Source organism: Cryptomeria japonica, chromosome 10, assembly GCF_030272615.1.
Source record: "Cryptomeria japonica chromosome 10, Sugi_1.0, whole genome shotgun sequence".
Classification (NCBI taxonomy): Eukaryota; Viridiplantae; Streptophyta; class Pinopsida; order Cupressales; family Cupressaceae; genus Cryptomeria; species Cryptomeria japonica.
In genome coordinates, this window is record NC_081414.1 from 462,621,568 (window position 1) to 462,646,494 (window position 24,927).

At 36.2% G+C, this 24,927-nt stretch overlaps 1 protein-coding gene and 1 long non-coding RNA gene across 2 annotated transcripts; one reads left to right on the top strand and one right to left on the bottom strand.

Moving 5' to 3' along the window:
* Positions 1-8,798: 8,798 nt before the first annotated feature.
* Positions 8,799-10,667, top strand: LOC131859632 (uncharacterized). Its single transcript, XR_009359259.1, has 2 exons — positions 8,799-9,559; positions 9,767-10,667. It is a non-coding gene; the product is annotated as an uncharacterized LOC131859632 (long non-coding RNA).
* Positions 10,668-11,398: 731 nt separating this feature from the next.
* Positions 11,399-17,104, bottom strand: LOC131859631 (cysteine proteinase inhibitor A-like). The gene is made up of 3 exons (XM_059213611.1): positions 16,901-17,104; positions 16,599-16,830; positions 11,399-11,722 (listed from the first exon to the last, which is right to left on the bottom strand). Exons 1-3 carry the CDS (start codon positions 17,000-17,002, stop codon positions 11,715-11,717), a joined length of 342 nt encoding a protein of 113 aa, XP_059069594.1. The 5' UTR covers positions 17,003-17,104; the 3' UTR covers positions 11,399-11,714.
* Positions 17,105-24,927: the final 7,823 nt, after the last annotated feature.

The following is a 24,927-nucleotide window of genomic DNA, read 5'->3' on the forward strand; positions in this document are numbered from 1 at the left end:
TTGGATAATTTTCCATATAACTTGTTTTCTCACAAGCGCTGCAAAATAAACCGCAAATGTTGCAGGTGTTCTTCTTCATTCTTGGAGTATATTAAAATGTCATCTAAGAACACCAAGACAAATTTGTCAAGGCAATCATGGAATACGTTCTTCATTAAATTCATGAAAGCAATCGGGGCATTGGTGAGTCCAAATGGTAGAACTGTGAACTCGTAATGCCCATAACGAGTTTTGAAAGCAGTTTTATGGATATCCTCATCCTTTAACCTCAACCGATGATACCCTAATCGCAAATTGATCTTAGAGAAGATTGCTGCTCCGCGCATTTGATCAAATAAATCATCGATGCGGGGTAGAGGATATTTGTTTCAGATGGTCAGCTTATTCAACATCCTGTGATCTATGCAAAGTCAGAGAGTCTCATCTTTCTTTTTGACAAAGATTACTGGTGTCACCCAAGGCGACAAACTAGGTCTTATCAATCCTTTATCCAGAAGTTCCTGAAGCTAGGCCTTTAATGCCATTAACTCGACCGTTGTCATACAGTAAGGAACTTTGGATACTGGAGCTGCCCCTGGTATTAATTCGATAGAGAAATCAAATATCCTTTTTGGCGGTAAACCAGACAGTTCCTCTGGAAATACATCCCGAAAATCTTGGAGGTAGGGGTATTTCACTTCGAAAGGCTCTTCTGGTTCCACATCCTCACCAAACTCCTCTGCATGATGATTAATATTCTCATGCATCATCATATCATATTGATGTTGGACATCATTTACTTCATTGATTTCTTCTATTTTTACTGCAAACACCTGACATCCTTTCTTTTCGCTTCGCCTCAACTGCATTGTAGAAAGTTGCCGCAATCTGATTTCCCGTTGGATTCCTTGCAAACATACCTTGTTGCCATAATCATCCTGACACTCCACTAACTTGTCAAAATAATTGACCTTTGTCTTATGCTGTCCCAACCACTTCATACCTAAAATGACATCATATGTGCCTAGTGGTGCTACAAACAGGTCAACTTCGGTGGTCAAGTTTGGAAATTCTACTCTTGCCCCAAATAGGCATTGCTCTACCTGAGCTCTTGACTGGTTGGCATAATCAATTGTCCATGAGTTAGCCATATAACCAGCTCTCCTAGGAAACTTACTAAGCAATTTTGGTGAAATAAAATTCTCAGTGGCTCTTGTATCAATGAGTATAGTAATAGGGATACCGTATAAAGTACATGGAGTCTCGACCAGTGTGAACTAATACTCATCTTGATGTTTATCAACCACTACATGAATTCTTTGTTGGAATACTGCCTGTTGAGGTGGCAGTGGGTTTCTCCATTGTTTCCCTCCTTGTGGTGTAGTGGGACACTAGTTGGCGTAATGACGACACCACAATTAAAGCAACCTCCTAGTGGTCCTTTCTTTCCTGATTTGTTGTTATTTCCACCATTGTCCCTTTTGAGTTTGTTGAAACCTTTTCTATCCCCTCGGTTGTTCTGGTGAACTCCTTTGTACCCCTTGTTCTTATTGTTGGTCCCATATTTTTCTCCCCTGAAGTTTCGAGAAGATTGTACCCATTTGTTCTATTTCATGTTCCTGTCTCTTATGGAATCATCCTTACAAAGTTTCTGCTCTTGCCTAACGGTCTTTTCATAGGCTTCATCCATAGTTGTAGGAGCTAGAACATCTATTGAACCTCCTATATGGTTATTTAAACCCATAATAAACTATCTGATCTTATATTTCTCATCTACATGGAAGTGAGGTACATACTTTAGGAGACGTGTGAATTTTTCCCAGTAAGCATGAATAGAAAGTTCCCCTTGCTTTAAGTCCTAAAATTCTGTCAGTTTTTGTTTGAAAAATAACTGTGGCAGCCACCTTTGCCTAAACACCTCTACAAACTTACTCCAAGTTATATTATCTGATTTCAAGCCAAGTTCAACCTTTTTGTTTTCACACCAACCGGCAGCTTCTCCGGTTAGTTGATAGGCTCCCCAAATAGCCTTCATGTTCTCGATGTAATCTCTGATTTTGAAATATTTTTCCATGCCCGTAAGCCAAGCTTCGGCGACATCTCCTCCTTCAAACCCATCATACTATGGAGGTTTAAATTTCCTCATATCATCTGATATGACTCCCATAAGCTATTTATCCTTACGGTTTTGCGTATGGATTTGTGTTTCTTGGGACCCACTCTAACAAGTGTGCTCGTGCTCAATATGTTTGTCTCTAAATTGAGACTCATATTCAACACTGGGTGTTTTTGTGTGGCCACTTGCCCTCTGCTCCAAGACTTGGAGCCTGTTTTGCATGTTTTCAACCATCTAGATGAGTTTATCTAATTTATCATTTGATGTTTCCGGATTCTCCCCTGCCTTCCTGGTGATGAGACATGTTATAGTTTCTTGTTAAACCTATTATAGAATATGAAGTTTTAGTTTTCTATCCAATTTCATCAATAAGAGCATGAAATGAAAACATAATTTTTACCATCTAACTACACACACACACACACACACACACACACACACACACACACACACACACACACACACACACATATATATATATATATCATGTAAAATGTTATCTGAAACTGTTGTCAAAAGTAAGGAGAGTTTTTGTTTTAATATATACAATATAACCCTATCAAGGAGTTACTCTCAAAAATAGTTTGGGGTTAGTCTTCATTATATACAAGTAAGGCTCTCTCTCTCTCTAAGAGCTACTTTCTGGTTCTGTGATGGGCTCTTCTTGCCCCTCAAAATCGGAAAAGGGTACCAATCAGAACCCGGATCTAGGTAATTGAACCTTCTTTGGTTCCACAGGTTCGGGATGGATGACAGTTGTGTTATATTTCATCTCTTCAGTTGCAGTTTTAACCGGTTTCGGTGCCTTGTTAGCTATTATTTTAGTTCGTATGGTTGCCTTCCTGGCAGTAGTCCAAGGTTGTCTTTCCTTGACAATCCTTTTTAGGGCATTAGCTAAGGTCTCATCATCAGATGACATAGAGCAGTATGAATAATCATACTTGCGATTGATTATCTTCCACAGTTGAACCTAAACCGGGTCATGCAATTGTTTGCGTTTGGTTGTGCGAAAAATCCTAGACAATGCCAAATATTTTGTTTCAGTTTTTTTATTCTAAGTTTTTGTCGATGTGGTGAGCCCTAGGTTCAGTGTCAAACACGGTGCCTTGATACAATGTGTAACATACATAAATTTAACTAAAACATTTATACAATAAATAAACTGGAAAAATGAAACTAGTCGTTAATAAATATAACCGTTAGGATGATCAATTTCGAACTTAACATAAAAGGAAGAGATTTAAAAAAAAAAAAAGATAACAATAACTGGAAGTAATTACATTGAACTAAATCAAACATATACGTAGGATAAGGAAATAAACAACATTGCATTAAATGAAAGAGAGAGAGGGTTTAGAGAGTACATTTCAACTTATGCTAACATTTTGAACTTCATAACTCTGTCATGATACCAATGAGGAGGGAAAGTATCATTAGGGCACTTTTCCACCCAAACACGAACTATCTAGTCCCCCGTGTCATATCTAACTGGATTGGCCTGACCCTTCGTAGGGAGGTAACGGGAAGATGAACTCAATACCATCTAGTATGATGTTTCTAACTAGAGGTGTATCTGGTACTAATGATCAGACGAATGCACGCATTATGCACCACCACCTTGGCCAAGGTTTTACACTGCAAGCACAAATTAACGTGTTGTCAATGATCTCACCCTTCTCGGCAATAAGTCTAGGTTCAAAGGAGTTCAATTGAACTCAAAAGGGAACTAAGGCCAAACTTATGTTTAGTGTTCATTTGTTAACAGTTTCAATACTCTAAAATGTTGTCGTTAATTTCTTTCTCATTTAAGATTGCAATGATTTATGATGTTTCAACTAAATCCCTGGCTTGGGAAAATAGGGGCATAAGAGCCGCCTGTTGTACATCCACCTCATATGTATGGAATAAATATGTGCCTGACATATCCCTATTGTCCTCGCATCTTGAGAGTAATATCTCAATAGTGATGCTATCCGCATCAATATACAACGATGCCCTTCTACCCATAGCCTTCCTAGGCTAGGGTATTAGTTAATTTTATAACCAAGAGGGGGGTAATCTCAATTAGATAAGTTGTCCGACATTGTTGTTTTGATTGATCAGATTTAGAAACATCTAAGTAAGCTTAATTAAGGGGTCAGAAGTCTAACATGTATCCATTCTAAATCTGAGCGATATTGCTTGCATAACCGTTTCCAGCTTATTACATTGTTTAAGGTGACAATAATCCATATATTATACACATATCGGTATGAAGTATTATACATCCATGGTTACATACAAACACACACACATATATATATATATGCACGTATATATATATATATATATATATATATATATATATATATATATATATATATATATATATATATATATATATATATATATATATAAACACTACATCTGCCCATATTTGTTTGGGTTGTTAAAAAAATGATACAAACTAACATCCCCTTTTTTAATAACCAAATAGGATGGACTGCTCCTTTCAAGAGACTTATACATTAACCCATTTATTTATTTTTTAAAAACATGAAAATGGCTACAGTTACAGAGATTAAGTTGGCCATTATCCAACAATGAGTAGGCTTCTTTTCCATTTGAAGTATTCCCTAACCCTACTAGATAGTTAAGAGAAACCACAATGTTCTGGAACTGTCTGACATTTTTTTTTTTAGAAAATGCAATTAAATACATACAACCATTCACCCAATAACCTTCCATTATACCTATACATACACATACATATATATCTTTATAAGTACATTGATATACATGTATGTGTGTGTGTGTGTGTGTGTGTGTGTGTGTGTGAGAGAGAGAGAGAGAGAGAGAGAGAGAGAGAGAGATATGTCAGAATGTAAAGACAAAATACATAGTTTCAGACTTCCTACTATTCTTTCCTCACTAATAATGCAGAATTTTTAGAAATTTATTTACCTTTCATGATACAGGAAGCAGAGGTAAGACACGTTTCCATTCCTCTTTTGTTTGCAAAATATTCAAACCTCTTAACCCAAAATCAGTAGTACAGGTTCTTAATTCTTTTATCTTCCTTAATCGATTTAAGAGATAAAATAATAATTCTCAGATGTACAGGAACTTATAGACACACACACACACACACGGAGATACACACACACACACACACACACACACACACACACAAAACTGTTGCATCATCTCATGGAAGAGAAGAAGAAATATATAGTTAAACTATATAAACCCTTCTTAAATACTAAGAACGGAGTTATTTCTGAATTAATAGCAGAAAAAGAAATGGCAGATGTAGTACGTATATTACCTTTTTATTTTCAAACTACCCAAAAACCCTACTCAGTATTCATGGGATTAACATCATGCTAGCCAAAATAATTATTTAAGTAGAAACAGTAACTAACATATTTTATAAGACTGTAGAACGGTTTAACCTCATACAATTTCCAAGTAACTCTATAAACTCTAAGCAAGTTACATACAACAGTTATATTTAGGCATTTCTCCCACCATATTTCTGAAATTAAGAAACAATGAAAGAGTAAAGCATAAATCGCAGGGTTAAGAAAGGTATTATGAGCTAGTATGATCTATAAAAGATGAAATGTCTAGTAAGTGTCTTCTACACTGCAAACCCTCTATACTTTGAACTAACAGAGCTGAAAAGACTGAAAATGCCAAGCAACCCTTGTTTCCTGCCGTTTTTCCAAAAGTCAGAGTGAATCGTTATATTTCCCTATTCCCTTATGTATTCAACAAAAATGTTTTTCCTCCTTGATTCGCCCTAATACCAGGCGGAATTCCACGGGAAAAACATTGTATTCTCCTCAACCCGTTCAACATTTTGGCTTCCTAAAGAAGCTTCTCGGCACACAATAATAATGCTCGTGAAAAAAAAAATTCTTCCTCTTTTTTTGATATCATATGAAGTATTGATCATATATTAAGTCTTTCTTTTCTTTTTAATTCAAATGCTCGATAGAGAATTATCTTTCATATTGATAAAAGGATTAACTTCAAATTCGGTATACTTCCCAATCTATCTAGGTTGTGCGATTATATTGCATAATATGCCTTGCGTTTTTTTTTTGTTTTTTTTAAACTTCCATAACTTAGCCGATAAAATATATCATTCCTAGTAATATAAAAGTTCAATGAATCGTGTACAACCTGAGTTGGCCTATTGGTGGAGAACTTGTGCTCTTGAAATAGAGGTCATGAATTCAAATCCCACAAAAGGGGTAGGGTATGTACACCTTATCGGCTTCGGCCCATTACCTATCAAAAAAAAAGTTCAATGAATTGTGCCATGAAGGGGGGGTGAAATATTGGTTTTATTAACTTGCTATTTGCCACATTATACACTTTGTCACTTAGGAATAGTTTCTTAATTTATTATATGACAAGGCACCCCCGTTAATTTTATTTACTTGTCTTATTGAAATTGTCAAATAAAGTTGGCTAGATGTTAATTTATTTAATAAAATAAACCTTGTCTATGCAAGATAAACATTAGTCACTACAAAATTTGATTATTAATTAATAATAATAATAATAACGTATAACCTTTCTTTCCCTTACCTCCTGATCTGATGATACTTTCCCTCCCTATGCAGAGGACAACGATCTCCTGCACACACTTGGCCAATGAAATTAGTTAGATCCAAATCTTGTCATGTTCTGACAATTCATAATTCATTAAACATATGTTCCAAACCGCAACACCTAACTCTTCACCAATTGTCTATACCAGTCTTCTGATTATCACTTTGTTCCTACTTACTTTGTTGTCAATTGGTTCCACTACCGGTTAGGCTATATCGGTAGGTCTAGATGACTTAGATGATAAAACTAACATAGTTTCCATCAATTACAACACAAATAAAGTCATCAAACAACTTATTACAATCATCATCAACAACAATCTCCCCTTTGACATCATATCAACTTTATCGGTCATCTTCTTATCTTAACATCATCAGTTATGCCAACAAATCATCTCATCATCATCTCCATCAGTTATGCTCAATGCCAATAATCTCCCCCTTTGGAATTGATGGCAACACCAAGATAGCAACACCAAAAACTCATCATGCAAAACAAAAAACCTCACCATACATAACTGTTAGAGTTCTTGTTAAGATTGTTGCATTTTTTCTTCTATTTTGTTTTTCACTGTTCTTCTCCTCTTTTACTTTACTTCTCCCTGTTGTTGTTGCTTTTCTTCTCCCCCTTTGAAAACAATGCTAAAGGTGCAAAGTGTCAAATTCATCTTAAAAATTATGTTTGCAACAAAATGTTAAAATTTTTAATTTATTTAATACTACACTTTACTATTAATTTTTTTATTATAATGTTTGTATTTCAATTAATATTACTACTAGCACCATTGCTAGTATAATGTTTACTTATGATAGTAGCATTATTAACTAGTGCATTCACACCCATGAGTGTACAATGGGTACGTTGAGAAGATCTATGATTAAATATAAGATGATTAGTAAAAAGGTAAAACATTATGTTACAATGTTAACTGTAAATTCATCAATTAATCAATTAAAATCCATCAAATCATCATTATAAACATAATTGTCATCATTCAAATATGCATAAACATCTAAACATATTCATCAATTAAAGCATTAAAGATAGGTCACATTCATTCCATTTAAACATGAAAAACTAGGGCACGTTAAACATCTTGCAAGTATATCATAAATGCACTAGGGTAAACATGTATCAAAGAGATAATTATATAACGATTGCAAGTAAATTCAAAAGGAGGAAATTAGAAAAGTAAGACAGACCGTAGAGTAATTCTTAAAAAAAACGTACTATTTAGTATCGACACACATTTTTGCCCAATCTAATATTTATATTGTTTTATATAAAATATTTGGAAAACTTTTTAATTTGGTATGATGGTGGATCGGTTTTTATATTTTATAATGTTTGAGAAATTAACCAAAACTAACACCTAATAAAAATACAGTGTGATAGAGAAGGAAAGGAAACCGTATCCAACATAACCAAATAATTAGACCTTTGAAGGTCTAGAATGTTGCCACCATAGTTCTAGTATTGCATGTAGCATTATTTTCAATTCAAAATGTTAAAAATTTAATTAGTTTGCTATAATGATTGATATTTACCCTCCCAAGTCAATTGAAATAAATGATTTGGGAATAAATTGTTTATTTGATGGTTTTGTTTTTAGTCTTGTGTTATGAGGCCTTTAAATTTTTAATAAATTTTTATTTTTATTTTGTAATTTTTATGTTATTAATGATCTGAGATTTTTATAGCAAAAACTAAATACTTAATTATATAAATCATAATCAGCATAACCATTTAAGTATGTTAATGATTTAAGCTTTAAATTTAATATTTTTTATTTATATTTTTTAACTGAGATTTAATGATTTTTTTGAAAGGAAATAGAAAGAAATTTTTCTTTGCTTTCATCTTTTTATATCATTGAAAAGATTTCGTTTTAGATATTAAAAAAAATTATAAATATTTTAAAAGATAGCTGAACTGTTTTTCAAAAAAATATCAAGTTTGTCCAATTCCAACCTCGTGACAAGAAGAAGCCAAATAAGAAGTTTATTCAAATAAATGAAATTCTGAAACAGAGTTAATTATGGAAAAGATGCTAATGCAAAAGTAAAAAGTTGATACTAGTAATAGTAGAGCACTATCTCTCTCCCTATTGGTACCTCCGAGTTTGATGCATATAATGAAAGTAACAACGAAAGTGCTGCAATAATAAAATTACGATGCCTCCCCAACGGCTCTCCCGCCTTGCCGAATTTGAATACGCCATCTGCTTCCCGTGCCAAGGATGGTGGTGGCCCTTTGACTCTGTTGTTCCCATCTGGGCAGCGGCATAATGTGGCGGTTGTAGTGGTGCTGAGCGGTGGCTTTGCGAAGGGGGGCTTTTGCAAACAGAAAAATGAGGCCTTATCGGAATGGGGAGGAAGGACCAACGGTCGTTGGCATCGCCCTTGAGAAATGGGAAAAAAGTTCAGAGGGCTAGTCGATTGGCCTCTGGTTTTGGGGGTGCCCACAACAGGGTCGCTCGTGGGTGTGGGGAAGAGGATATTGCTGCTAGGGCAACAGTAAATTTGGATGCAGATACAGTCAAGGAGGTTTTTGAAAAATGAAAAATATTTTGCTAAGAGGGGTTTGATAGGGAGGTTTCAAGGATTTTGGTAAAGTCTTGGAGATCTTCACAAGTGGATTTTTGAGACCCGGTGCCTGTTATGGAGGGTAATGTGCAGATCTACCCAGGAGCTCGAGGCTTCTTTGTGGTTATCTTTGACAAGGTGGAAGATAGGAATAAAATCTTCTGCACTTCACCCTGGAGCTGGGAGGAGAAAGGAGAAACAAACTCTGCTGCTCAAACCTTGGTATCTAGCATTTAACCCAATTACCAAATCTTTTGATCGGATTCTGATTTGGGTAAGATTTCCTAATTTATCACTTCAGTTTTGGCTCAAATTTTGCTTTAAAGTCGTAGGTGATTCTTTGGGGATATTTTTAGGGGTTGATAAGGGCTACTTGGATCATCTTCATACCATTTATGCACGCATCTTAGTAGAAATGGATTCATCCAAGATCCCACCTGCATAACTCATTTTAAAATCTATAAATGGAACTTGGGTGCAGTCAATAGATTATGAAGGTATCCCTTTTAGATGCAGGAAATGCTTCCAAACTGGGCATATAGCAGCCAAATGTGAAAAGCGAAATAACAATAGGAGAGCCTCTTGGTGGAAGGATGGATGTCTCCCTTCATCATTATTCAATGGAGAAGGATGTAGGGAACATCCAAAAAGTGATTACAGACAATGAATCATCTATGGATGGACAAGAGAAATCATATTTAAATGCCTTGAACTAGGAGATTGGCATAGGCAAAAAGGATAAACAGTTTTCAGAATCCTCACCTCCAAACCCTGGAAGAGTTGCAAAAACAAATCGACAAGAAGTATTGAACCCAAAGGCGAGGACCGGAACAGGCTCTTCAAGCAGGAGTGAGGACACCATCAACGATGAGGTGTTGAGCATGGGACAATGGCAAGAAGTTAGAAGAAAAAAAGAAAGGAAGGTCCCAAAGAAGACTCTTTCCAACCCAGGTTCGGAATAGTTACAATTTTTGGGGATGGTCTCCGCTTTGGCTGGATAGCTGACTGGGGCCACTGCCATATTTTCAAGCTGGATCAAGCTAATTTTAGAAATTTCAATCTCTGTTTGAGGTTTTTTATTTTTCTATATCATTTTATCTATGGCTATATGATTAAGTTCTGGTTTATTGCTTGGAACCCTCTAGGTTGAGCTATTATATGTAATTTTCTACAGTTGACAATGTTCTGGATAACAGTTCAGATCATGTTGATTTGAAAATGTCTAATGATGAAGATAAAGATTAGAGATCCAAGTCAGTTTGCATATGGTGGCTAAAATTGCTTCGTGGTTTGCCATCATCCTGGTCTACAAGGACCTTTTTTTGTTTAAATTATGTGTAAAAAAAAACTTTTTTTATTAATATAAATCTGTTGACTCTGCCTTTATCGATCCAAAAAACAAGTGCTGCAATAATGTTTACAAGACATCTGATGACTACTCTCTTCTAGCTAACTAGACTTTATGTTTTGCTCCTGCTGTTAATATTCTGATATCTATGCATGGATGTACTAGACTTCAATTTAAACTTCAATTTTTTTTTGCTTTTACCTTTCTACTGGGCACCTTTGTGTTTGTTTGTGTGTTATGATGCATAACGCGTCTTATCTACAACCATTATTGTTCAACCAAAGATATTAAAAAAAATGCAAGTTCATTCGCATCACCGAATATGATCAGAATCTTTGTGTGTAAAAATATAAAAAAAATCATCTGTGAAAAACTCATGCCTCCTCCCAAAAATCTTTATTAACACCATCCATTCAAATTTACGTGTCAGGAAATCAAAGCAATCTCTACTATTCATTCCGGGCAAATATAAGTTTAGGTTTGCATGCCAAATGAGGTCCACAAGCACAGAACTGAACTCACTACTATCTTATTCTTACTTTATACTTAGCGGCCAAACATACTACTGCTCTATCCGCCCCTCTGTGTCAATGTCCAATGATTAAGAGCAAAGAAATGGCAGGCATAAAAACTCGACATACGACTATTTATAATATTATTAGTGCAGAAAAAATTAAAATCTTGCCAGATTGTTTTCTCAACTTGTTACCAGAGTGTACATGATTGCAACAGCAAATATAGCTAAAATCCAAATAAAACATCCAGAAAAGGGAAAATGAGAGGTCACATTATTTAGCACCCATTGATAAGAGTCGAATTTCGGTTAACAAATGTTGTTGCTAGTTGCTACACCAGCAATTAACAGAAAAACATCCACTTGAATATCAGGTATTATACAAGTGATTTGTGTTTTATCTACGGTGGCCAACATAAGGCAACTGCTGGAACTTATTTATATATACAATATAATGATAATCAAATACCCTACATCAGTCGAGTCTGATTTCAACATATAATCACGGTGTTCCTCTTTAGCTCCCCTTTTTAACTTTTCAGAAGTAGATCAGCCTTGGAAAATCAATCAATTACCTGAAAAAGAAACCATGGTAGCACGGTTAGTAACAAATAAGTTCATCAATTTGGTGCGAATGCAGAAACAAACCAACGTCAACTTTTGTTAAAAGAACCTCCTGTAGTATATAAGCTGCTAAGGCTGCTGAATATTCCTCAGCTTCTTGAATGACGGGGTCGTGTACTCAGACCTCACGCCACCTTAACACTAACCCTCTGCCTTAAAGAACCAAAATATCTCATTGGTCTGACATGCTAATTGGAAAGGAGCTTGACTGCATTGCGTTGCATTGTACTCATGTTGCAAAACAAATTCAACATATTGCAAGCTACCGTATAGAAATTTCTCTCGACCAGCACAATTATTTATAATGAACAGCGTCAGGCTCTGTTACCAAAATCTTTCAATAGCTACAGAGTTTTTAATCTAGGAAGACTAATAATATCCATACGAACTATTTTTGAGGAGCGAGAAGTTCCAAGCGACTAAATAAATTTTACTGCATGACAAAATTATAATTTTACCCTTAAATTATAGATTTGTGGGAGATGTTTTTAGACAAGGGAGCAAGAACGGGCTGAGAATCTTACCACTTCAGGAAATTGCTATCATGTGTCATGCATTTACGGTCAATAAATTTAAGAATAATTTTCTGTTTCAATTATTTTCAACATTCATTATTGCTTTTGAACAATCATGAGATCGCCGATTTCTAAAAATTTCAAAGAATATAAAAAAAAAAAAATTATCTAATGCTAGAAAATCCATGGGACCACCTAATCTTAAATAAAAAATTTAAACTAAAACACTGCTAGAAAATCCAAAGGACCACTTATCCTGAAAGTTCTCGAACATTACTTTCTAAAATATTTTAAAATATCCCCTCCATGGAACCGATAACATTACTACCTATGAAAATTGGAAATATTAAAATTTATACGTATATCACATCTGCTAATTGAAAATGGTAAAAGTAGGGGATCCTAAAAATTCATAGAGCCAATTTCATCTTCTATTAAAAGATAGGAAAGGAGGACAAAGACAAACTGTGGCCTGAGAGGAAAAGCTGAGCGGAAGTCTTGGACATCAGGCTTCTATGGACAGACTTCTCCAGGATAAGGACACCAAGCTTCTAGAGATGGGGCTCGTGCCTAAAGTTTCACAATGGAAAGACACTTTGGTGTCCTCTACCAAGATGAGGCGTAGAGGTACAAAGATAGAAGTTAAGCATCCATGTAGATCCTCAATGGACTATGAGAGCTCTGTTAAAGGCAGCCCTAGACTCAATCCTAGTTTATTTTCATCTCCATGACAACTTAGAAATTTTGGCCTCTTAATAAACTGTGCGAGCTCTCCTCTCCAAAAGGGGGAGCAGGCAACTCTGTCTTGCTCCTTGTTTGTTTTCATCTCCATGAGAACCTTAGAATTTTCGACTTGCAATCTTAATAAACTGTGCGAGCTCTCCTCTTCAAAAGGGGAAGAGGCAATTCTTTGTCTTGCTCCACATTTGTTTTCATCTCTATGAGATCTTGGGATTTTCAACTTGCAATAATTGTTTCACCTTCACCATACGCTGCTTACCAGAAGGGGGAAAAGGCAGCCCTTGATTCACTACTAGTTTAATTTGAAGCATTTTAATCTCCATGTGAATCTTGGGATTTTTGGCTTATGAATATGAAAGCTCTACTATTCAGGAGGAAAAGGCAGCGGCTGGCTTCTAATCTGTTTACATCTCCATGGGATTTTCAGAAATTTTCAACTTGTAGTCTCACTTTCTGCTTCAGATGCTCTTTTATTATAAGGATTTTGTTGGTATCTGATTTTATTATTTTCAGTGTTGGAAAATGAGTCGCATTTGAATTGAAGATGGACGTATCTAAAGAAAATATTCAGTGTTAAAACACCCAGCAACAAATAAAAGGTCCTAGATTCAAAGTCTAGCTAGTTCATAAAAAGTTTAGCAAGATATTAAAACCCAAGACAACAGAGCCAGAACAACCTAGGATCTCTGAGCACCTGCATTGGCTCAAGTAAGATGTTGGAAAATGAGCTACATCTTCAGTAGCACTTGCAGTGTGGCTCAAGTAAGATATTGGAAAATGAGCTACATCTAAACCCAAGATAGACAAGTTACCAAAAAGGTTTAGACTATTCACCAAAAAGATTTAGACTAGTCACCAAAAAGGTTAGTAACTCTCCAAAAAACATATAGGAAGTCCTATATTCATTTTCTAACTGATTCATATAAATCATAGTTACTAGGAAACCCGTCTCCTACCCCTGGAGACACATACCAGTAGCGGAGACGTCTCCGGAAACTTCTCGACGCCTAGGGTGTTTTTGGCTGCCATCGCCGAAGTCTCCCGATCAAAAATTAACATCTTTTAAAAAACTTAGGACAAAATGCAGTAAGAAGACAAAAAAAATAAAGTAAATAAATAAGATAAGCTTGCAGCAAAGCAAAGTCGTAAGGAAATGACTAATAAAAAACTGTTTCGCAGGAAGACAAAAATCCATACAAAGTGATTGGATCTTTGACAATGTAGACTTTTTGAGAGGACTGATTTCTTAACATTGTAATAGTCTAAAGAGAATTTGCCTTTACTATTTAGCCGACAATATTGAGCATGCTCAACATTTATATTACCTTACTTTCACTAAACAATTTAGACTGGCTTTGGTATCAGCAATATAAACAGTTTTAATTTCAATTTTTGTTCAACTTTAAAGTTGATGTTAAACTTTACCATTGTTCTTGTTTTCAAAGTTCTCTGTCATGATATGTTTTAAGAAATTATTAAATTATATTTTAAAAAAATTGGTGTCTCCAAGTACCCCATTCCCTATTTTTGAAAATTAATCATACCAATACCAATACCGGTCTTCGGAATCTCCAAATACCCCCGTCTCCCGATAACCTTGATATAAATTTACAAACATAATCCTTCAATGTTGTGCGGGGACATGTCTCCCCAAAGCCCACGTCCCACGTCCCCGAAACTTAAGCCCTTTGTCCTCCTCCCCGAAGCTAATCCCCGCGTCCCCACGCCTGTGAAACATTGGAATCCTTTTAAGTTGCTATGGTTGAGAGGCCAACCAATTTATTAAAGGAGATATATAAAGATAAGAGAGAAGACAAAAGAACCAATTTTCTCAGAAGAAGACATAGATATATGAGTTAATAATAATAACAGTTAGGGTGGTCCCAAATGGCCACATAGAGGACTGCCGCTATTATGTCATGTTCACTCTCCCTGCAGCTGGTACCGTGAAATATATTAACCTACTGAGAGCTCCAATAAATGGATCAGTTAATAATATTACGGTTAGGGCAGGGCCCTAATACCCATATGAAGAGAGCTGCTGCTACAATCTTCTCTTTCTGCAAATTATCTCATGAAATCCTACTAATTGACCTACAGTAGTAGAGGAATAAACAAAATATTTTACCAAAAAAATCTAATGTAAAACGAAGGCTCGTATGCGGCTAAATGCATTGTATTAAAAGAAAGGAAGAACCTTTGAAAGCATAAGAGCCCATAGTTTTAAAACTCGTGGACTTGCCATGGACTCGCGAGTCTATGGGAGTCACGAGTCGACTCGCGAGGCGAGTCTTGGCGAGTCCATCTGAAAGACTCGCGAGTCTTTTGCACGGACTCACGAGTCTTTCAGATGGTCTCGTGCGACTCAGAAAAAACGTCATGCAAGCTTTAAAAGTGAGTTTTATTTTTATTTTTTTGCCTTCATTTGGCGTAATTGAGGGATTGAAATATCTCATGAAGAGTTTTTTTGCCAATAGAAAAATAACACCCGACGCCTATATAAAATAATAAAAGTATTTTTGGCCTCGTAGGGCGCTGCCCCTTGACCCCACCCTATATTGCAACAGGGAGCGCGCAAGGAGCGCTGCCCCTTGACCCCAATTTGGAGGCGCTGCCCCCAAACCCCCGTCGAAAAATATAGGGGGAAATGCGCTAATGGAAATAGTGAAAATTTAACCTTCGAGTCTGATTAGGCTCCATATAACAACATAATTAGCATTGAAGAAATCTAGGTATTAAGATTTAGTATTTCAAATTTCAAATATTGCGCGTTTGTAGATCATATGACATGTGTAATGTTTCAATTATGGCCCTTATGTTCTCTAAATGCATTAATTTCTTTATGTTTTTTTTGTAAAACTACGGTTTTTTTTTTGCCGAGTCTTTTCATAAGATCGTTAGGTTAAAGCGGTTATCGGTCTCATATAACCATAGAGCAAAAAGTCAAAAGCCCAAGCCATACCCCCACGGAACCACGAGGCGTACATAAGGGTAAATCCATCTCATATGATCATATGAGACCAAAGACCAATGACAAAGCCCAAAACCCATCCACAGAACAACAGAACAATCAGGCGCATAATATGAAGGGTGTGAACTATTTTGGGGGAGTAAAGATAATAAAACAGGGTGATATCTGTATAAGAGATATTTTCGCCAGTTTATCAAATAAGCGGACGAATTATAACGAATTATTGAGATTCAACAGCAACTTTCATTAATTTGGTAGTCGGCAATCTTCCCAATTTTCAAACTGACAAACCCAATAAATGTATTACATCATATACTGATATAAATAAATGAAAAGAAATATTTATAAAGAATGGTTCATAGGGCTTGCACATGGTAGCGAGTTAAGTGAGCTTGAATGTAGATCATTGTTAAGCAAATTATGAACTCAAATTAGATTACTACTGAAATGGAAGAAAAATTCTTATGTACAATCAGCGCTAATTCACATTTGTGAGAGATAAGTTCTCGCTATTGAAAAAAAATTCGTTATTATGACAATTGGGTCTAAAAAAGTACTCAAATTTTAAGTAACGCAATTGGAAAAATCAAGATAACCTACCATGCTTGACGCCGAGGTCAGCAGAGGTGATTGAGGGGGAAGAAGAAATAGGCTTGAAATCCTGCAGTTTCTTGAAGTTTTCCCATGGCTTTACCCAAACTTTAGCCTCGTACAGTTTGGGAGAAGAATCTCCATCCTGTTTGGCCTCGATCGTGAGATGATACATCGTCCCCGCTACCACCTGCTGCTCTGCTTTCACCACTCGACCAAATGACAGAAGCCCTTTCTCATTCTGAAGCATTCAAAGTAGAAAGTCAAAATCTTGATAACCTAAGCTGTAAGGCAACAATTAACTTACATACCTGTTGGATATTATGCTGGTGAATGGCAAAGCGTCCAAGCTCCTCTATCTCCGTGCTGTTCTCAGACCCTTGTACAACTTGCTTGCCTCCTAGACTTGCCATGCTCGCTCGCTCTCAATCGCTATTCGTTCTTGCCTTCCCTCGCTCTTAACTCTAATTGTGATGCGTTTTCTGCTTCTCTCACGGCTTCCCCTCTCTGTCTATTTATGGGGAAAGCGCAGCCGTTTTATTCGCCTCTTTCATCGAAGATGTCAAATTTTAAAAAGACAACTAAAACCGCCACGTCAGCAAAGTAGATTGCCTGAGTAATAAGCCACGTATGAGTGTGAGTCAAAGATGAGATAAGAGCGTAGGAAGCACGCTTTGAAAGTTGCTTTAGAATAAACACAACGTACTGTTCGCTGGTCGCATACCGCGGCGGAAGTTGAATGGTAAATTTTAAACCACCTCAATTGTTATCAAATGGTTTATAGGAATGAGTATTAGAGTTTTATAAATCAAGTATCATATATTTGAAGAAGTCCTTTATGAAGTGTATTTTAAATATATTACTAATGTTCATAAATATTATTTTATTAAATTCAAATTCAAAAAAATGAATTGATAAATTTCAAGAATTTGTACTCAAGATGTTATTCTTTATATTAGTGTAAGTGAATTTCTAGTCAAGATTCATAACAGGAAGGCAGATATTGAAAAGAACATGCAAATAGAGAGATGGTTGGCAAGGGATAAGGGGAAAGTGATCTAGATAGGGAGAGAAAGGGAAAGGGAGAGGAAGAGATAGGGAGAGAAGGGTAAGGGAGAGGGAGAGGGAGAGATAGGGGGAGAAGGGTAAAGGGATTTAGAGAGAGAGGGGGGAGAGAGAGAGAAATATCTGATATCTTGTTTAGGATAGGGAGAAAGAGAGAGGGTTAGGAAGAAAAGGGGAGAGAGGGGGAGAGAGAGAGAGGGTCTTAGGGAGAGTGAGATTATAGAGAGAGACAAAGAGAAGGGTAAAGGGAGAGTGAGATTAGAGAGAGACAAGAGAAGGGTAAAGGGATGCTTAGTAATCATAACATGGATGTTTAGTGATGACAAATGACAAGTAAATTTTTTTATCTAAAGTGCACATTTTGTTATAAGGGCACCTCTTACTTGAAACAATCTTTTGAAACTCAAATGAGAAGCATTGATGTTTTTGACACATCCAGATCTTTCAAACATATCAACCTCCATGTACGACTTCACTATGTATTTGAACACAATAAAATCTCCCATTTTCAATTTGTGATAATTGGCATATTCTTTCCAACCATGTCCAAATTCTTGTTTATGATTTGCATTCTTTAACTCCAACTCGTAATCATGTCCATTTGGGCTTTGCAACACGATATGGGAAAACATATGATTGTCTTTCTCACCTATGAACTGTGTAAGAAATACGGGTGGATTGATCTACATTAAAGAGAGTTGAGCATTGTTCATGATTTGCATATGATTGTCTTTCTCATCTATGAACTGTGAAACAAATGTAGGAGGAATGCACTACATGAAAGAGAGTTGAGCACTATTTATGATTTGCATATAGTGTCCTAAGGGGTCACATGGTGTCCTAAGGGGTCACCCCTTAGGATACTATATGCAAATCATAAATAGTGCTCAACTCTATACTATATGCAAATCATAAATAGTCCTTGAACTCTCTTTCATGTAGTGCATTCCTCCTGCATTTGTTTCACAGTTCATAGATGAGAAAGACAATCATATGCAAATCATGAACAATGCTCAACTCTCTTTAATGTAGATCAATGCACCTGTATTTCTTACACAGTTCATAGGTGAGAAAGACAATCATATGTTTTCCCATATCGTGTTGCAAAGCCCAAATGGACATGATTGCGAGTTGGAATTAAAGAATGTAAATCATAAACAAGAATTTGGACATGGTTGGAAAGAATATGCCAATTATCACAATTTGAAAATGGGAGATTTTGTTGTGTTCAAATACATAGTGAAGTCGTACATGGAGGTTGATATGTTTGGAAGATATGGATGTGTCAAAAACATCAATGCTTCTCATTTGAGTTTAAAAAGATTGTTTCAAGTAAGAGATGCCCTTATAACAAAATGTGCACTTTAGATCAATTTTTTTACTTGTCATTTGTCATCACTAAGCATCCATGTTATGATTACTAAGCATCCCTTACCAACCCTCTCTCTCTCTCTCTCTAATCTCTCTCTCTCTCTCTCTCTCTCTCTCTCTCTCTCTCTCTCTCTCTCTCTCTCTCCCTAACCCTCTCTCTTTCTCCCTATCCTAAACAAGATATTAGATATTTCTCTCCCTCTCCCCCCTCTCTCTCTAAATCCCTTTACCCTTCTCCCCTCCTCTCTCTCTAAATCCCTTTACCCTTCTTCCCTATCTCTCCCTCTTCCTCTGCCTTACCCTTCTCTCCCTATCTCTCCCTCTCCCTTTCCCCTTCTCTCCCTAGGAGGGGTCATATGGTGTTCTAACACACGTGTGGCCCCTTAAGACCCCATATGATCCCTTAGGACACCATATGGACATCATATGGTCCTAAGGGGTCATATGGTGTCTGGAGGGGTCATATGGGATCCTAAGGGGCCACACATGTGTTAAAACACCATATGGTGTCCTAAGGGGTCATAAGGTGTCGTTAGGGGTCATATGGGGTGCTAGGGAGTCACTCATGTGTTAGAATATTATATGAGCCCTTAGGACACCATATGACCCATTAGGACATCATATTATCCTAAGAGGTCATATGGTGTCTGTATACACCTAAAAATGGTCTGAAGATAATTAGTTTAATAAGCAATTATTTAATTAATCCTCCTTCCCAATTTGATTGAATTCATTAGCAATTTGATTAAATTCTCTCATTAATCTACTTATTAATAAAGCTAAGGATTTATTTAATAGGTTCATTTCAATAGTCCCCTTTGATTAATTAATCTGAATTAATTAATCCCCCCCCATTCAATTCATTTCTTCTAATCCCCTAATTAATTGAAACAAATCAATTTATGAGTTGTTGAAAGTTAATTATCCTTTTCCTAATATTTGAATTTTTAAATTTAAATTACCCACTTGCATCCTGACCTCCTTATCCTAACCTCCTATGGTGTGGATATTCTCCCCTTGAGACACATGGCACTTAGGCCACATGTCTCCTCCCTTGGACACTTGCCCTCTCATGAGCAAGGCTCCTTGGCACTTGTCACCACAAAGATGACAAGTGTCCCTCCCTCCAACCTCTTCTCCAACCTCCTCCAATTTGACCCTTGATATCTTCAGACTCTATCTTGACCATTGAATCCTGCCACCTCACCCCTGGCCTTGGAAATCTTATAAATATCCCCCATTTTGGAGCACAAAGGATCCCATCTCATTTTTATCTTATGCATTGTTATTATAGGCACACTTATCTCATATCATTTTAGGCATTGTTATTATAGGCACATACCATCTCATTTTCATCTCAAGCATTGTTATTTATCATGTTTTGCATCTTAGATCTAGCTTAATTTGATCATATTCTAGCATAATTAATCTCTTGTTTAGCTTAATCATGCAACTCATTAGCTTAATTAGTTTCTTGGATCAATCTAGCATAATCATACACTCATCTAGCTTGCATATCATATCCTTTTAAATCATCCATCTAGGTGTAGTCAAGTCACTAGGATTTCTCATCTAGCTCTGAGAGCAAATTTATACTCGCATCTCTTAGGAGGCAATAGGTCAATTTGTCATATTTTATCTTTTGTTTAATTTCAATTTGCTAACCATGGTTGTAATGATCTATTAAGTGTTTGTGTTGCAGCTGCAGGTATCCTACTTCACACGCACGACATTTTGGCACCCACTGTGGGATAGGAAATTTAATTTCTTGGCCTCTCTCATCATCAAATCTTCAATATCACGGGTTTCTGGTTGGGCCTATTTCAGAATCTCGTACGAGTACCTTTACAGTACCGTATGAGTTTCTTTGTGCACTCATACGGGTATGTGAGAATACTTGTACAATCAAGTGATAATACTTATACGAATTTATGCTTCTATGTTTTCAAAATAGTTTGCATTTTAGGGTTTTTGTGCTTGAAATTTGATATCACTAATACTAACCCTTGCCTGATTTTGAGTTTTCTAGCAGCTTAACTGGTTTTTGCAGGACGATTGTCGAAGATTACGCTTGCCAAAGATTCAATTTCTCAAAACAACATGATTACTAACATATTTGTTTTGCAGGTTGCCTAAGGAAAATCAACAAGACTTTGTGTATTCTTAAGTTTTCTAGGCACACTTATTTTGCTAATGGTTAATGAACATCTTGTTTTCTATGTCTGAGAAGTTGTCTAAAAGGTAGGAAAGTATGCTCTTGTCCATTTGGACAATCAGAAATCCCGACCCTTGAAGCGCTTCTATGTTTGAGATTTGAATACCTTTAGCAAGCCTGTCATAGTGGGAAAAAGTAACCACCCTGTGAGAATGACCCCAGTGAGTACAGCTAGACCTAAGCTTTCTGACTCACTCTAAAAAATAGGCCTCTCGGGATTAAAGTCTCAAAGGATGGGATTATTTGAGTTTTCTCTTTTGAGATCTCTCATATCGTACACTTAGTAGGGCCTGTTGGTATTTTGGTATGGTTTTGTCATTGATGTCAACACCTACTGAATACACCTACTTTGGGGATCCAGTAACATTCACCGGCAAGCAGTAATCTGTTCAATAGTTACTGGTATATGGTTAACCGGCAAGATATAATGTTCACCGGTACCTGGAATGACATGGAAGACACTTGGTAATGTCGAAGACATCATGTGGACACTTTATTCTGAAGTAATAATCATTGGTATATTCATATTTGCATATTTGCTTTTACTGGCAAATAGGTCCAGGTTATCTAGGGTTACATCGGCGGGTTTATCTTTTCCAGATTAGCATGGCACACTATTGAGATGATTTATTATTGTTATAAATGCATTAAGCCAGCATGTTTAATCGGTTATTGCATCGGATATTATATTATTTGTAAAATGTTTTTATTGTAATATCTTGTAGAGCCGACCTACTAAAATTGGTCTTAGGGTATGGTATAAATGTAAGATCTTATTTGTAAGATCAAGTGTGGAATGCAAAAAAAGATTTAAGTGAAGGTATATGTGAGATCAAGCAGAGGCATACACGAAGACATCATTTGAAGGTGAAGTTAGGTTTTTGTAGAAGCATATCAGCATTACACCGGTACTGAATCCAACATATGAAGATGCGATTTTGTGCAGTACATTCTTATTGGATTTAACCATCCAACTATAGTCAGTGTGACTCCCATTTGTGATTGAGCAGTGAGCTCTAGGCTATTGGCCTTTCTGCATGTGCAGACCCCTTTTTGTACACTTACTATCTACAGTAGTATCATCTGATTGTGGGTAAGGTTTCCCACCGTAGTTTTTCCCCTTACAGGGTTTCCACGTACAAATATTGGTGTCATGTGTTGTGGATGACTTTGTGTTTATGTTTCATGCATTAATTCTTACCGATATAGCAATTTACTGTTAATACTGTCTACCGGTATACTTAACTGATTCACCGGTATTAAGCATTAAGTCGGTTAATAAGTTTTTGGTTTGAATTTATTAGACAACCGATTCACCCCCCCCCTCCCCCCCTCTCAGTTGTCTCTGGGACCTAACAATTGGTATCAGAGCTTAGTCCTCTTTTTACAGAAGTTTAACAACTTGAGGAGAACCAATGTCTACTAATTATTTCAGGAAGGACAGTCCTAAACTTGATGGAACCAACTATGGGATATGGAAGATCGGAATGGAGACACATCTGAATTGCATCAGTAAAGACATCTGGGAAGTTACTAAGAATGGTTATACTGCTGCTGTAGCTGGACAGACTGTTCCAACTACCCTAGCCAAAGATGAAGAAAATGATTGCAAAGCGAGAGAAGCACTCTTGAGCGCATTATTAGATCAACAAATCATGGGATTATCAGATAGGTCTATTGCTAAAGCTATTTGGGATCATTTGGAAACACTGAATGAAGAAGATTCCACAGTCAAAATTGCAAAACTTGAAAGCTTCCGAGTCAGGTATGAACATCTGAAAATGGAAGAAGATGAAAGGATTTCTGCTTTTATGGAAAGAGTAAATGAAATTGTTTTGGGTATCAAGTGATGTGGAGGAACCTTGAGTGAGGATGAGATTATTTCAAAAATCTTAAGAGGTTTGCCACTGGCATATAAAATGAAGGTTATTGCTATAAATGAGTTGAGAACAATGCCTAATACATCAGTAACTAGGGATACATTGATTGGAAAACTTTCAGCTTTTGAAATTGAGGAATTTGGTCATGTTGCTACTATTAAGACCGATTTGGCCTTTAAAGAATCAACATCATCTGCTCCATCTTTTGACAAATCAGACTGGAGAGCCTTTTATGCAAGAGAACTTGAAGAAACCAAGAAAATGAAGAGCTTGAAGAACTTGAAGCACTATTTGCAAGGAAAATGCCAAAAGGTCCAATTGGAAGTAAGTATGAAGGTAAAGCACCTTTTAAATGTTTTAACTGTAATAAGATTGGTCATATGGCTTCAAGATGCCCTGATAGACATGCTAGACTAAGAGAAGAAGCTAGAAGAACATACAAGCCTAATCTTGAATATCAGAGATACAAATTTAAGAAAAATAAAGATAAATCTTGTTACATTGCTGATGAAGGTGTGACTGACGATTCTGATGAGGATCTAGCAGACAATGGATGGGTTTTTGTTGCTATAACAGAAGATCAACCGGCACCTACTACTCAACCGGTAGAACAAGCCCTAGCAGCTAAAGTTGAATCAAAGGATGAATGGATTATTGACTCAGGATGCTCACATCATTTGACTGGAGACAAAGGTAAATTCTTGAACTTTCAAGAATACAATGGAGGTTTAGTAAGATTTGGAGATGACAAAGCCTGTTCAATCAAAGGTAAGGGTTCAATTTCTCTTGATGGTAAACATAACATTGACAATGTCTACTATGTTGAAGGATTAAAGCATAATCTTTTAAGTGTTGGTCAATTAGTTGAGAAAGGTTTTCAGTTACAATTTAAAAATGGAAAATGCAAAATCATAAATAGAACTGGTTTGGAAATTGCAACCGGTAATCAGACTAGAGGTAATATCTTTCATTTGAATAACAGTGAAAAGGCATGCTTAATTGCACATATAGATGAAAGTTGGTTATGGCATAAAAGACTATGTCATGTAAATTTTGATTGCATGGTAAAAATTAGTACTTCTAAGGCAGTTAGAGATCTACCTAAAATTGTGAAACCTCATAATACAATTTGCAAGGAATGTCAATTTGGAAAACAAGTTAGAGCTAGTTTCAAGAGTATTCCAGAAAAATCCAATAATGCTCTTGATTTAATTCACATTGATTTATGTGGTCCAGCTAGAACTAAAAGCTTACAAGGTGATAGATATTTCATGCTAATTATTGATGATTATTCTAGAATGTGTTGGGTTACTTTTCTCAGAGAAAAATCAGAAGCACTTGGGAAGTTCAAACTATTCAAAGCAATGGTTGAAAATGAAACCGATAAGAAAATCAAATGTTTAAGATCAGATCAAGGTGGAGAATTCACATCTAAAGATTTTAATACATTCTGTGAAGTGAATGGAATCAAAAGACAGTTATCAGCACCTTAGACACCACAACAGAATGGAGTTGTTGAATGGAAAAACAGAACTATCTTGGATGCAGCAAGAAGTATGTTATCAAAAGCAAATCTACCACATGTGTACTAGAGAGAGGCAGTAAGCACTGCTGTCTATACATTCAACAAAGTTCACATCAAAGGTGAAACCGGTAAGACCCCTCATGAACTATGGTTTGTTAATATTCCTACTCTTAAGTATTTCAGAATTTTTGGAAGTAAATGTTATATTAGAAGAGATAAGTATATTGGCAAATTTGATCCTAGAAGTGATGAAGGAATTTTTCTTGGTTATTCATCTAAGAG